This window comes from Hibiscus syriacus, unplaced genomic scaffold (genome assembly GCF_006381635.1).
Source record: "Hibiscus syriacus cultivar Baekdansim isolate YM2019G1 unplaced genomic scaffold, ASM638163v2 tig00116965_pilon, whole genome shotgun sequence".
Taxonomy (NCBI): domain Eukaryota; kingdom Viridiplantae; phylum Streptophyta; class Magnoliopsida; order Malvales; family Malvaceae; genus Hibiscus; species Hibiscus syriacus.
In genome coordinates, this window is record NW_024063490.1 from 6,327,841 (window position 1) to 6,343,377 (window position 15,537).

At 36.1% G+C, this 15,537-nt stretch overlaps 1 protein-coding gene across 1 annotated transcript; it reads right to left on the reverse strand.

The window, feature by feature from the left end:
• Positions 1-3,548: 3,548 nt before the first annotated feature.
• LOC120191274 (protein SENSITIVE TO PROTON RHIZOTOXICITY 1-like) lies at positions 3,549-4,970 on the reverse strand. The gene is made up of 2 exons (XM_039194255.1): positions 4,892-4,970; positions 3,549-4,825 (listed from the first exon to the last, which is right to left on the reverse strand). Exons 1-2 carry the CDS (start codon positions 4,953-4,955, stop codon positions 3,618-3,620), a joined length of 1,272 nt encoding a protein of 423 aa, XP_039050186.1. The 5' UTR covers positions 4,956-4,970; the 3' UTR covers positions 3,549-3,617.
• Between the last annotated feature and the right edge of the window lie 10,567 nt (positions 4,971-15,537).

Here is a 15,537-nt window from a genome sequence, read left to right on the forward strand (position 1 = left end):
TTGCATCTTGATACCGATTTGGTTTTAAAAGGTGCGCTCTAGGCGCGAGGCGTAGCCGGACACTGAAGATGGCACCCGCCTGGATGAGGCGAGATATAAGAGGTGCGTGCATCTAGGCGTAGTGTCTTTGTGCTTTTCGGATTTTTTTTTAAAGATATTAATAGGTAGTAGAACAGATTAAAGAAGATAAAAAAAGAATTGCGGTAGTAAAAAAGGAAGACGACGATTGAAGAAGTAAAAAACTCTTTTTTTCATCGTATTTTCTCATTTCTTAACCCTAATATTTGACCTATTAACAAGCTAAACCTATAACCCAAATTTATAGTCAAACTCTAATGTTTATTTATTTATAACAAACTATCATCATAATTTCTTCCACCTTTTGTCTGTTTTTAAAATCAAAGTATATGTTTTTTTTAGAAATTTAGTTATTTAATAATATATAATTATTTTTAATTTTTAAAATAATAAAATATTAAATTAAATATTAATTACTTAATAAATTTTATTAAACATAAAAATTAGATTTTTTATAATAGTTAAAAATTTTAAATTGATAATAAAATAAATTTGTATCATTTAAAAATAAATGAAATAATAGTTTTAAATATTAAAAACATTAAGTATAAATCAATAGCATTGTAGATTTTGGTGAAAGAGGATTAAAATATGTTTATAAAAATAAATAAAATTGTAGTTTTAAATATTAAAAACTTCAAGTATAAATCAATACATCGTAGACAAGTATTTTAGGAGTTAATCGGTGGGTAATGAGTATAAATATACTCATATAATTAATTTATAAACTTTTTAGCATAGATATGTTTATAATATTGTTTTAAGTATAAAATATGTTCCATAACTAATTTATAGGTTTTTTTGGGTATAAAAGTGCGACTTATCTACGAAAGGTGTGCGCCTGCGTCTTGCACCTTGCGCCTTTTAAAACCAAGGATACCGATAACTTGTTTTTGAAGCAAAGATGATGAACATGGTTTGTGAATTTAGCTGTGTTATTTTGAAACTTTTAGTCATAATCCTTACATCTAATATGGAACCAAGGATATATGTTTCTCTAAAAATGTTATGGTTCTTTATTGCTTGAGTTCATGACCCGCCATCTATTGAGAACAATTCTCTCACTTTCTCTCCCTTTTTTTTTTTTGCAGGAACCATGGTTGATGTCCTTGCTGGCATTCCATTTTGTCTTACTGATAATAACAATCTTCTCCAGGAAGAACACTAATTTCCAAATGTGTCTGTTCCTCCTGACATGTAAGTTTTTGATTTACGTGTTATCGATAATCGTTGCACATATGAGTATTTTGACTAAGATTCTTAGATCTTTCCTTTTTTATTTATGGTAGTTGTTACTAATCATATTGACTACTTGCTTTATTTAAATGTTAAGCTTCATAAATAAGCTGCCTTCTTGTGGTCGAATGATTAATGACATATAACATTGCACTTTGATATATCATAATTACCTTACAGTCTGATCATGGTTGGCCCTGTAGTTTGTTATTAATCTTAAACCAGGTGGTAGATGTTCCAGGACATTGAATAGAATTTAACAGCTTCCACAAGTTGTGTCTTCTCCCCTTAACAATATTTCGTTAAGCCATTGTTATTAATCTTAATTACTCTTTTTGTCTTACATCTTAAGGTAATACGTTGTCTTGTAATCTGAAATTCCAGACGTGAGAAGGATACATGCTGATGCATATATTTGATACATATACTTCATATTAGATGGAAAATGTGATAACTTGCAGATATATGATCAGTGATTGAAACAAAGAAGTAATGAGACTGAGTAAAAACATATAGACTGTGAAGCAAAATATAGTTGTCTCATTCTACAGCTGGCTTAGAAATTATTGATGTCCTGTTTCAGATCATAGGAATTTCGTCGAATTGGTGATTTGGAGATAGAAGCCTAGTCTTTGAGAAGGTGTCAATCAAATGGATGACATTTACCTGAAAGAACTCCTTCTGGTTCCTAATAATAATAGTAGATGACTTGAAAATTTAAAGAACCCTTGTTCATCTTCATATGTGAGGGCAAGCACACTTACTTAATCCTTGCTCTGCTCGTAGCCCCAAGCCCTGTAATCTTGATAGTCAGCCATGTATACATGGAACATAAAGTAGCAAATCTTCCTAACAAGTTAACGTCTAGGAATCTAAGAAATAGCTCTGACAATTTCGGAACTCGTTTTAAAATTTCTATTGTTAACCGTTTATAGAGTCGATATAGCAGGAAACAAAGATGAAAATCCGGAAGTTGTCAAAAAATATATATGGTTTTAAACCTGAAAGGGGTCAGTCTTGCCATTGAAGGAGTCGCGAGAGAAAATGATTGAAGTCTCTATACGAGTTTACATCCATTTATGGGCTACAGGTCTTACTCATGTATACTTTTGTTACAGTTTGAAATTTTGATTAATGAATCTTACTAAAAACAACCTACTTGTCCTATCCGAGTAACATCAGTAACTTAGTATTAAACTTGCCTATGTCAACAACCATCAGTAACTTAGTATTAAACTTGCCTATGTCAACAACCATCAGTAACTTAGTATCCAAAGGCGCATAAGCATAAGAAGACAGCACTACTGTTTACTTTCTATCAATTTATCCAGTACTATTGATTTCTATTTATTTCAAATATACTTGGCAATTCTAATTTATTTGCATGATGATGATGCTTTGTAGTGCTTGGTGTATATTTTGCCAAGTCACTGAATAGATTACTTGATGACAACTGGAAGAAATTTGCAACCCAAAACTATTTGATCCAAGTGGACTTTTCTTATCGGTGCTCTGGTCCGGGCCTCTTCTCACTATTGCCATCATCATCTTGGTCAGTGAGGAACTCATCCTATGCTCTCCTTCATGAAAAAATTTCCCCCGTTTCTCTAAACCTCAACTTTGTGCTACTTTCTACAGATAAACACACTGTTTTGCATGTGTTACCTAATAGTTTGTTGGAAAAAGGCCGAACTCAGATACCGTGCAAGGCTTTCCGCAACAGCGGGAGTGAAATTGCCTGCTGCTGCATTGCTGCCCTCTCCTAGTCAGTAGCATGTGCATTTATCAATCGCAAAAGGAAAATTAGGACTGAGAAAGAGGATGAGAAGCTGGAAATAGGTGTAATAGACAAGAAAGAGATGGCTGAAAGCCGATTCGAAGAATCAGGAGTTTAGCTCGGATGGTTCATGCAGCCAAAACATACCTATTCAAAGGAGTTGGTTTTAACACCAATTGAGACATAAGCATATTTTCATTGACATTCATTTTAATACAGCTTTCATTCAATTTTGGTTCGGGTCAATTTTGAGTTCTGATCTTATTTTGTTCAGGCCATTTCAACTTCATGTTTTAGAGTTTCGATTACTTCAGGTTCGGGTTATCTCCTATTTACTTGCTCAAGTTGATCGGATTGGATTTTTAAATTCGGGCATCGCAGATCTAGATCGTAATGAAGAACGGAAGGACTTTCTTTTCCTTTGAATTAGCATTTTATTTAAACAACTAAGTACATAAGGCTGCCTTACCATACATTCTAGTACAGAAACAATACCCAGGACCTCCCCACATTATTATTGTTATTATTATTCTCCAGTCTCGTGAGTGTAACTACAAGACCCTGAAAGGAGAAATGCCAATGAACTCTCTGAATCGTCAAATGGTGGTCGAGGGAACTCGTGAAACCCGCTGAAATTACACGTGTCGAAGTTCAAAGGTGAGAAACAACTGGCAGGATCGTCGATGCTCCCTTTAACATTCACACTGGACGAAAAGTTGAACATATTCATGGTTCCAACCTTATTCATGGCTTCACCGCCATCACCAGGATCACATGTCCCTGTGGATCCTTTAGTGTCATTCAAGGGGATTGCTGGAGTGTGTCCCTGGAAGAGAGCTATATGACCAAACAGCTTATCTTTCCTCGAAAACGTCATGCCGCACGAGCAAATCCATTTATCTTTACCACAATGCTTCTCGTGAGTCTTGAGATCGGCGATGACCGAGAATTTCTTGGTGTTGCATCTGCTGCAAGTGAAGCTCTTGTCACAGTGGGTTCTCCTGTAATGGTTCTTGACACACAAGATGGTCTTAAGAGGCTGAAACTTTTTGTGATCCGTGTTCCTCTTGCAACCAGCGAAGGGGCACGAATATCTCTTGATGAGAGCTGGTTCGGATCCGGATTCTTTGTTCGGTTTCGCAAGTGCTGCTGGCGTTTTATACTCGTCTCCGTGCCCTCTCATGTGCATCCGTAAATTCGCATCTCGCTTGAACCCTTTGCCACATATGGTGCAGAAATGAGTGTGGGGTTCAAGGATCTCCTCCTTCTCTAACTGCAATATCTCATATATCCCTGGAAAAAGATTCTCCCCTAATTCCTCACCATCTTCCTCATCTTTCAATTCATGTTCCACATTAGTACTAATATCAACGGAGTTTTGCAGCTCGGAGACACCGCTTCCACCACCACTGCCACCACCACAACCACCACCATTTTGTGGCTGAAACTGTCCGAGAGATACAGAAGGTGCACTCTGTGCATGCTTAACATAAGGTAGAAGACTACCGGCGGTCGATATCAACTGAACAATGATCGAAGTGAGATCGGAGCTGGCCAGAAGCTGCTGCTGAGCTACAAGTTCACATGGTTGCACCCTTCTTCCAATGATTGAATGCACCAGTCCCTGAAGTTGATGGATCTTCTGCTCCAAGAATGAGAGATTGTTTAGCATTGCAGTTGGATCAAAGTCTTGGACCTTGCTGGCTTGAAGTAGCTCATTGAGAGGGTCAGGGAGTTCGATTTGGGGATTAGGGTCACACTGTGGTTCGATCCTCCTGCTGTAATCCAAAACGGAGGGATCTTCCCATCTCTGCTGATTTTGAGTGCTGAAACTGGTAGTAAAACATTTGTCTTTATGATCCATTGTTTGGCCTTGAATATTAAGATCCAACTTTTACTCAAATCTGCAAAATTCCAGGTTTCCAACAAATTTCAACAACAAATCACCAGAAAAAAAATACTGTTTTGGTACCATAAACATGCACGGAAACAAGAATCAAATTTCACACACCAAATTTACTCCTGAAATCCAGCAACCCTTTTCATTTCCACCATTAAAATGACAAAAAGCTGCCTTTTTTCTCTTTAGAATTGCAGAAAAACAGTAAAACAACCTCAACATCCTATAAACATTGACCTCAGAATGAATCAAAACCCCCAAAACTCATTTTTAAAGTTCCAGAAAACATCTCATCATGCTCCTAAAAACCCACACAAGAAAGGGAAAAACCCCAAATCTTTAGAGCTATCCAATATTAAAAATCATAACTTTAAACCAAAGGGTAATAAAATTAACTAGAAGAGAACATACCATATTCAAGATAGCTTTAGATGCTGTTGGTTCCAATTTCAAGGTTCTAAAGAGAGATGGAGAAAAGGAGAACTAAACTTGGACCCACCCAATTTATCAGCAAAATGAGGCTCAACAAAATGGTTACCGTAATACTTTGTTCAACAAAGAAGAAATATTACAGTTTGCTGATGCTAAGTGGGGCAAAGACAGACAAGGAAAAGTAAACCCCCATCACTCAAACAAAGAAAACTTTTTGATGGTTTGATCTGGGTTTAGTTGGTGGCTTAAACTTCAATAATTTTAAGCATAAATTATAAATTTAGTCTATCAATAATATTAACGTATCATCATAAGATAATATCAATATTTTATGATTTTATTTTTATCAAGTAACTTTTTTTAAAATTATATATAATATTAACGTTTTTATTTCGTTTTGATCACCTACTATTAAAAAATTAATAATTATATTAATATATTATCATAAGGTAATGTCATGTCATCATTGAAAAATAAAAAAAATTATCATGTCAACAACTTTATTTTTAAACGGTAGATGAGCGAAATAAAACCAAAATATAATATTAAATATATATTTTTAAAAACAATAATTGAGTGATCAAAATAGAGTTACAAGAACAATAAGTGATAGATTTAAAAATATATTTTTTAAATAAATACATATTAATAATACATAATTTTTATGCGAACCAACCCAATTAAAATTTCAAAATAAATACGTTTAGCAAAATAAATAATTAACGAAAAAAAATTCAAATTTTAAAATATACATATACTCCCTTTAAAATAAGTTGCATCCGTTACTGAAAATAATTGAATGGCTAGTATATAATTTACTCATAATTTAACCCATCATCCTATGGCTTGGATAAAGGAGGGTGCGGATATCATGATCGTGATTTTTTTCTTCGAAGAAGTTGATTTTTTTTTAATAAAAAAGCATGTTTTTAAAAAATAAATTAAAATAACGAAATAATAGCGGAATGTACCTTCACTATTTTCTTTTCGCACAATGTTAAAATTGGGCCATCACTTTATTCAAAAATCAAAAAATCAATTTTTTTTATTAATTTGAAGTTATTTAAATTGAGTTATTCAAATTCATTTGAATTATTAATTTGATTTTCGAGTTTGATTAGAGTTAAAATTTTAAAAATTCAAGTTCGATGAAGAAAAAAAAACATAGATGATGGAGATCTAGAAGTATAGTTTCAATTTGTACATGAATGACAACAACAAAAAGAATGGGAAGTTGAAGAACTTAATCTTATCTCTGATGAGTCTACTGATTTCGAAGATTAAAACTTATTATTCAATATTGCTATGTTAATGATTTTATTTAATGTTTATGGTGTTCGTAAGATTAGTCCTATTACGTCCTTATTTTAATGTATTAAGTTTGAAGTTTTTTTCCCCTGATGTGCGTTTCTGAAAGTCTAATATAATGTTCACAGTTTATTGTTCTTTTCAACGTAATCTACCACATCTTGGAGAGCAAAAAAGAAAAAATCTAACAGAACTCGTCACTTCAACGTGACGAGTTCCAGTATATTTTTTCTTTCTAACATTAAATTCACATAATAATTTGGAAAAAAAATAATAGAAGGTAACGAGTTTCACAAGAAATATTAAAATATTGGGTTCAGAATATAAAAATTATATCTAATATAACTCGTCACTTTAAGATGACGAGTTCACCCTGGACTGTAGAAATGTTGTAGATTCCAAATAGTTTAAGGATAAATTTGTAATTTAACATTCGTAGAATTTTTATTATTCAATAACAGAAGAAGAATATTTTTGAAAAAAAAATTTAAGGGCATTTTAGTCCACAACGCCGGTAATCCAACAATACCTAAGGGAAGGGGTAATGACATTCCCGGTAATATATCCCAAAAAAATTTACTGTTGGTAATAAAATATTACCGAAAATGAGACTACCGGTCAACCAAACGGGGGAATAGTTTTATCTTGAACCAAACAACCCCTTATTATTTTATCTTTCGCTTTCCATTTATAAATAACAAATATTTGAGCATGGTTTTATGCCCAACAAAAGTATCATATGTCTCATTTTTTTCTTTCTTTATTCGTGTTATTGTCATCCTTCTTCTTACAGCAAAAATAATTATAATTAAATTATTTTTTTATTTTCTCGTACGAATTTAAAAAGTTATATGTTATTTAAAAGAGAAAATAACCTCAGTGACCAAAAATCCCATAATATACGATTTTAACCAACTTTTTCCGGATTTTGCAAAATGACCAACAAAATCGCAATGCGATCGCTAATTCGCAACGCGATCTCCATTATCGCAAATTCGCGTTGCATTTTCGCAATGCGATAGTTGAAAATCGCGTTGCAATGGTCTACAGTGTCGTTGCGATTTTCCCAATTCGCAATGCGAATAAGTAAATCGCAACGCGAATTGGGAAAATCGCAATGCGAATAAGTAAATCGCAACGCGAATTGGGAAAATCGCAATGCGATACTGACTATCGCAATGCGATAATACAAAATCTCAACGAGATACTTACTTTCGCAACGCGATACTGACTTTCGCAACGCGATTCTGACTTTCGCAACGCGATAATACATAATCGCTATGCGATTTTCAAAGCGCCATTAGTATCCTGGCCAAGTATTTTATTTTTAAATTCCAAACACAAATATTAATATATTGGAACACTGAACCGTCCACAGTATATCCCGTAATCGCAACTCATAACCTAAAACCTAAAATCACAACTCAGTCCCATCTCTATCTCTCACTCTCTCACCCATCTCCGACGAAATCCGTCCCCATCTCCGGCGAAATCCGTCTATCTCCATCTCTCAGAGCCACCCTCACATCAGAAATGGAAAATCAACCAAATCAACCAACGAGGGTTAGTTTTTTTAATTATTTTCTTTTTGAAATTTTTGCATTATTATTAGGTTTTTCATATTGAAATTGATGATAAGTTTACTGGTAATTTCAATAATAGATTAACCATTTCACTTAGATTGCTTATTAAATCAACCGAGAATCGCAACGCGAAATGCAAATCGCAACGCGATTTTAGTTTCGCGTTGCGATTCTCTCGTTGCGATAGTCAAATTCGTGTTGCGATAGTCATTTTCGTGTTGCGATTTTCATTTTCAGAAACTATTCTTCTTCTGCAAATTGAAACTTGAATGAATTGCATTACTTCAACCAAAAAACAAAGACAAATACGAAATTCACAGTGTTGCAAATTTAAGTTTGAAGAATAAACTACTACTATTTATGTTTATTATTGTTTTTGGTATATCTTCACAGTGTAGTTTTTGGTATATCTAATTTAGTATGTATTATTTTTGTAGAACTTTTATTCGGCTCAATTGACCTTGAGAAATAAAGTCAGCCTGGCCAAAACAATTGCGTCGAAGCTTTCACCTGCACAAAGAAAAATGTTTGAGGATACATGCTTCGGGCCATGGCTGAAAGTACAACATCCCGGTGGAGATGCGATGTTGACACACCTGTTTCTTCAAACCATGACTAGCGATCTACCAGAGACTATACAACGTCGTGATGAAGAGATATGGTTTGATTTTCCACCGGCGTATACGTGTTTTGGGCGGGAGGAGTTTTGCTTAATCACCGGTCTACGCTTCGGACACGATGATGTAGGTCGGTACACTAGACACATTACCCGCCCATCATGGCTATCCCGGGTTTTTCCTGAGCTGGAGAGGCCGAGTCTACACGTAGAAGACCTGACAAGATTGTTGAATAATAAAGACGGTTTTACTCGGATGGATGACGTCGACGTTGTCCGAGTATGCCTTCTAATTCTTTGCATGCCGGCTTTTTAGGCAGAGAGGCCAGACAACCTATCCAAATGATCTAATCAAATTGGTAGAAGACCTAAATGCGTGGAACCTGTTTCCGTGGGCTCGTATTTATGGAAAGCTACATGGAATAAGTTATCGTCTGCCTTGGATGATCGAAAAAGTTTGCATGGCGATGGTTCCAAATACACTTTGACAGGCTTTATTTGAGCCTTTAAGGTAAGAATTTTTATATGATGTTTCCAAAATTATAAGTAATTATTTAACAATTACTAATGTTTGTTATTATATTGTTTGTAGATTTGGATATTTGAGGCCTTTCCCGCCATGAAGACATATGCAATAAAAACTTCAAATGATATTCCCAGGGCTATTTCCTGGAAGAGGAAACGGACCTTGCAATGGGAAGATTTACTACGGTATACGACAATAAATAATGTAAGTTAACATAAATACTACCATATGTTTATAAACAAGTTATTACTAGTACACGTTTAACTTTGTTTGAGCTTTTATATTGTTAGGAGGCCAACACTCCTCTACAGAGGCTGACACCCACGGAAGCTGAGCTTGCCACTGATTGGTGGCAAGCTAGTAAGCGTTTTTTTGATGGAACGGTTGATGAGCAGCCTCCACTTCGGGAGCCATCACCTCGCTCAGAGCTATCACCTCACCCAGAGCCATCATCTGATCGACCCGGCTATACACCTCCACAACGACAGCCATCACCTATTTTGTCACATCATCGAGCCTCTTCTCCACCATCACCGCAAGATAGGCAACCGACAAAGATGCCACGACGTTTATCTCCCTGTTCTCCACCTCCACCTCAACGGGATGAGTTAGGGGAGTTACGTGATGAGGTAAATGCCTTGCGTGAGGAGGTCGGTACTTTACGCAAAGACGATGGTGCATGGCGTGTTGAGGTGTCTACATTATGCGGTGAGGTAGCCGCTCTACGTGAGATGGTAGCATCGTTGCAGAATGAGGTTCATACTCTACGCAACGAGGTAAGTTTAAGATTTTTCATACTCGTAATTCATTCGGTTGCTGCCAATACGGCTAAACTGTTTTTGTTAGTATTTGTTTTTGGTTTTGTTTTTGTCTTTTGGTTGAAGTAATGCAATCCATTCAAGTTTCAATTTGCAGAAGAAGAATAGTTTACTTTCGCAACACGAAAATGACTATCGCAACGCGGAAATGGCTATCGCAATGCGAAATGAAAATCGCAACGACAAAATCTCAATGCGAAATGAAATCGCAACGACAAAATCACAACGCGAAATGAAAATCGCAATGCGATTTGTGTTTCGCATTGCGATTTTGTCGTTGCGATTTGATTTCGCGTTGCGATTTTGTCGTTGCGATTTTCATTTCGCATTGCGATAGCCATTTCCGCGTTGCGATTTTAAGTTTCGTGTTGCGAAAGTAAACTATTCTTCTTCTGGAATGTTTATATATGTTGTCCTTTTAAATGTTTATAAGTGCTTACTTCTGGAATGTTATCTGAGCATTTTGTGAACTATGATAGAATAATGACTTGGGTGAATACAATGCTAGTTTGAAACATATTTGTCTTTGTTTAATATCATGTCTGTTTATTTACTGATTTATGTATTAATTTTTTTTAGCGGCCCGATAAGGTGGATGCTTTACGTCGGGTTTTCCTTGCACGACGGAGTTCACGCATCAGATGGCGTGGACGTGCTATTACGTCTCCGTTCACCCCAATGGTGCGAAGACTCCGCAAGAAGAAGCCCGACTCATCGGTCATCCCTCAAGAGTCCCCTCCAATCGTTCAAGAGGCCCCTATTCTCCCTCAAGATTCCCCCCCACCGTTCAAGAGGCCACTGTCATCGTTGAAGAGGTCCCTCCCACCATTCCAGAGCCCGATTCACATGGGTAATATATCGAAGTATTGAGAAACCCCCACCGGTTCCGGACATGATGGATGAGAGTTGGCTCTCGTATGAGTTACCGGCTAGTACCCTTCCGGTATTTGAAGTGGAGAGGAGACAACTACCGGAAACAATTGTGGATAATACCCTTTGGGCTAAGACCGCAGTTGATTTTTATCTACATGAGCGGAGCCAAGGGTGTTACACTGACATCAGCAAACTCAACGATGAAATGTTTTTGTTGCTTGATCGGTCTTGGTGGGGTGTGCTATTAGGGGTTGAAGAAAGTGGCTATTTGGATGGGGAGGTAAGTCTTATATTTGTCTTATATATGATTTTGATTAATTTGTTTAAAATTAATGTAATTCACTAATATATGTATTTTTTGTAAAACAGCATATCGATGCGTGGGTGTCACGTCTACTAATAATAAGGAAGCTTAGGAAAAATTAAAAAAAATCGCTATATACAATAATGCCGACGGCTTTTCACGCAGTTCACTTGAAGAATCAACGAGATGAATCATTTTTGTTGGGCAATGGACAAGCTAAACTTTATCCTGCATGGTGGGAGGTCGATAAGGTTAGTGTTTATTTTTAAAATTTTTTAAAGGTGTTCATAAATAAGTGCGCAAATAAATTAATTATTACTTATGATCGCAGGTGTTTATCCCTGTTTTGGAACGTCGTCACTGGCTTCTCGTCCAACTTCAGCTCCCATCCCTGAAGATAATAGTGTATGACAACATGATCAATTACATATCACTGTCTGATTTGAGAGATATTTTCAAGGGATGGAGCTCTCATTTGGCTAAATTCTTGGATGGGATTAAGTATTGGAGTCATTATGGACACAAGAAGCCAAAGAAGTTCAATGTCACAGTTGTCAGAGACGAGACTGCGCCACAGCAATCGCCGGGAGCTAGAGGGGATTATGGTCTTCTCGTATGCCTTTGCTTGGCGCGTTTGACGACGGGAAGCACAGAGTTTTTACCTCCCACCGATAGAGATAGAGCTGCAGTAGGCTTGTGGTTTCGGCATTATATGGCTAGAGCAATATATTCGAGACGATGCCTACCTGCATCCGCATTATGAAAGTGTCCATTGTTAATTGGTAAGTCAAATGCAAGTTTTGTTAACATATATACTCCTTTTGGTTTGAAAATGTTTGGTTAAGTACCTAGAATTCAATAATTTGTTGTTTGTAGGTTTTAGATGTGTAGGAAGTCTTGTTTGAGCAAATGTTTGGTTTCTGCAGGTTAATCCTTAAGTGAGCTGCGTGAAATGGATGTACGGGGTCACAAAGTTGTTGATTCATTGATTCAATAATTGATGAAGAAATAAGAATTATTATTATTTTTTTGATTGTTTAATTGATTTGTAAAAGATGATTTGTAAATGTTGATTTGTTTAATTGATGTGTACATAATTTGTGTTGAAATGTAATAGTTGATTTGTTGATTTTCAATCTGCTTTATGTTGAAGGCAAAACAGACTATCGCAACACGAAATGGCTATCGCAACGAGAAAATCGCAATGCGAAATGAAAATCGCAATGCGAAATGAAAATCGCAACGAGAAAATCGCAATGCGATTTCATTTCGCATTGCGATTTTCTCGTTGCGATAGCCATTTTCGCGTTGCGATAGCCATTTTCGCGTTGCGATAGTCAAATGAATGTCTAATAAGTGATAACAACTGAACAGATCATAACAATGTTCAAACTCAAGTTACTAATACATGCTTAACTGAAAATGTTAAAAGTGCACACATAAAATACACATAATGCAAGTTTTGTTAACATATATACTCCTTTTGGTTTGAAAATGTTTGGTTAAGTACCTAGAATTCAATAATTGTTAAAAGTTTATGCATGTTAATCCTCGTTGCCTTTTTCATTTCGCATTGCGATTCTATCATTGCGATTTGCATTTCGCATTGCGATGGTCAAATGATTGCCTTTCGCAACGCGATTCTGACTTTGGCAACGAGATAATACAGAATCGCAAAGCGAGTTTCAAAGTTCGCAACAGGTTTTAGTTTCGCAAGCCAAATTTTTTGTGTATATATATACACAGCAGCAACAACTCATAACCTAAATCCCTAAATCGCAACTCATTCCATCTCCATCTATCACTCTCTCCGGCGACATCCGTTCCTATATCCAACGACATCCTTCCCCATCCGGCAACAGGTCTTAGTTTCGCATCTCGTTTGTTTAGTTACAACCATGAAATCATCTAATATTGATCATGTTTGGATAGATTTGTGTTTTGGAGGGTCATGGGAGAATGTTCATGGTGTTTTACAATATATGCCTTTACCCATGAATCTTCAACTAAAAATGTCATTAAAGAAGTTAACTTATGAAACCCTAATGTTACGTGTTTCAAAGAAATTGAATTTAGAGCCCCTAAGTGGATTTAGGCTATCTTATCAGAGAAATGGTAAAGTTTATTTGTTAACCGACAATGAAGATGTTGAACGATTAATTGCTTACATTAATGTTTCAAGTGATGATGTTACATTGTATGTTGTTGAACCTAGAAGTAGTATTGTTGGGTCAGTAGCGGGTAGTAATCAACTAAGTGGGTCTCAAAACCCACAGCCTTTCTCTAATCCAAATCCAAATCAACTTTCAGCACCAAATTCCGGTTTTCGTATTGACCAATTAGACGATGATGAGCCAAGAGAAAAAATTGTGAGTACTAGTCAGTATTCGAAATTTGATCTTGGTCAATACCCGGACTTTGATATTGGTCAATACACAGATTTTGATGATGTTTCAGAAGAAGAAACAGACCCTGCGTGTAATGATTTTGATATTGGTCAATACCCGAATTTTGATGATGAAACACCCGTTGCCGAGGAAGATGTTGTTGATGATAATGAGGAGGAAGTTACGACTGTGAATGAACATGTTGAACATCCATTCTACAATTCATATAATCCTGAAGAAGAAAAAGAAGAAGAAAAAGTCCCCGAAGAAAAGAAAATGCCACGGGAATATAACTAGAATATGCCAGAATTACTTCAGCTACCGGAAGAAGAGTTGGCAAAGAAAGCAGTTGATTGTTACACAAAAGTTATTCGTATCAAGAAAGATGATTGTTTTGATACAAAGGAAGACTTGAAGATAGCTTTGTATACGAAATGTGTGGAAGATGGCTATCAACTAAAAGTTAACAAATCAAGCAAAGATCGTTTCGAAACAAGGTGTACGATTGACAAAAACTGTACGTGGCGTATGATTGCGAAGAGGATAAAAGATTGCGCAATGTTTCAAGTTAGGACTTTTATTGATAAACATACATGTTCAAGAACCCAAGTTTTTCCTCACCATATACAGGCAAACAAAAAGGTGTTGGGTGGTTTTCTGGCTGAGTTAATGTTTTTGAATGGCATGGTATATCGGGGACATGAAATTATGACGGACATGAATGCTCGGTTCAAGATTAGTATATCATATTCTCAAGCTTGGAGAGCCAAATGTTATGCCTTGGAATTGTTGAGGGGGTCGCCAGAAGCATCGTTTGCCCAACTGCCGGCTTATTGTCACAATTTAAAGCTGAAAAATCCTGGGTCGGTAACTCATATCAAAACAGATAGAGATGGACGCTTTGAGTTGCTGTTTATCGCCATTGGTGCTGCGGTTAGTAAATCAATATAATTCTGTTGACTCATTTCTGTTAGTTACATGCATTTCACATTTAAATGATTATATTTCTTGTGTATATTATTTTGTAGATTCGTTCGTTTATTACTTGCATGCTCCCAGTTATTATAGTTGACGGAGCACATTTGAAAGGTCGATACCTTGGAGTAAACTTATTAGCAGTAGCCATGGATGCTAACAATGGGATATTGTCAATAGCTTACGGGGTTGGCAAATCTGAAACCTCTGATTCATGGACATGGTTTATGGGGCATCTTAGGGATTGCATAGGTCCTATTAGCAATCTGACAATCATATCCGATAGGGCAAACTCAATTGACAACGCTGTTAGAAGGTGTTTCCCAGATGCTTTTCATGGACTTTGTGGTGTTCATTTGTATAGAAATCTAAAATCAAGGTCTGCTGGTATAAAAAAGCACAAATGGACATACTGGAATACTGTAAAGGCTTATCGGGAAGTGGATTTCAATAAGCATATAAACTGTTTAAGACGTGTTTTGCCTCAGTGTGCTCAAACACTAGAAGATGTCGGGTTTGAAAGATGGTCAAGAGTACATCAACTTGGAGCAAGATATGGTTTCATGACGTCTAATAGTGCAGAATCAATTAACGCTCTAAGTCGTCATTCCCGGAAATTACCCATTACTATGTTAATGGAGTTTTTTCGAGCCTCTATTCAACAGTGGTACTACAAGAAAAGAAACCATGCAGGTATTATTTCTTTGAATTCGTAACTTATCAT

Bases quoted from the DNA above. Each gene is read 5' to 3' on its own strand.
- LOC120191274 (XM_039194255.1), bottom strand. From the start codon at position 4,955: ATGGATCATAAAGACAAATGTTTTACTACCAGTTTCAGCACTCAAAAT. The intron at 4,826-4,891 runs ATCCCTCCGTTT...CCCAAATCGAAC, and splicing joins AAATCAGCAGAGATGGGAAG to TCCCTGACCCTCTCAATGAG.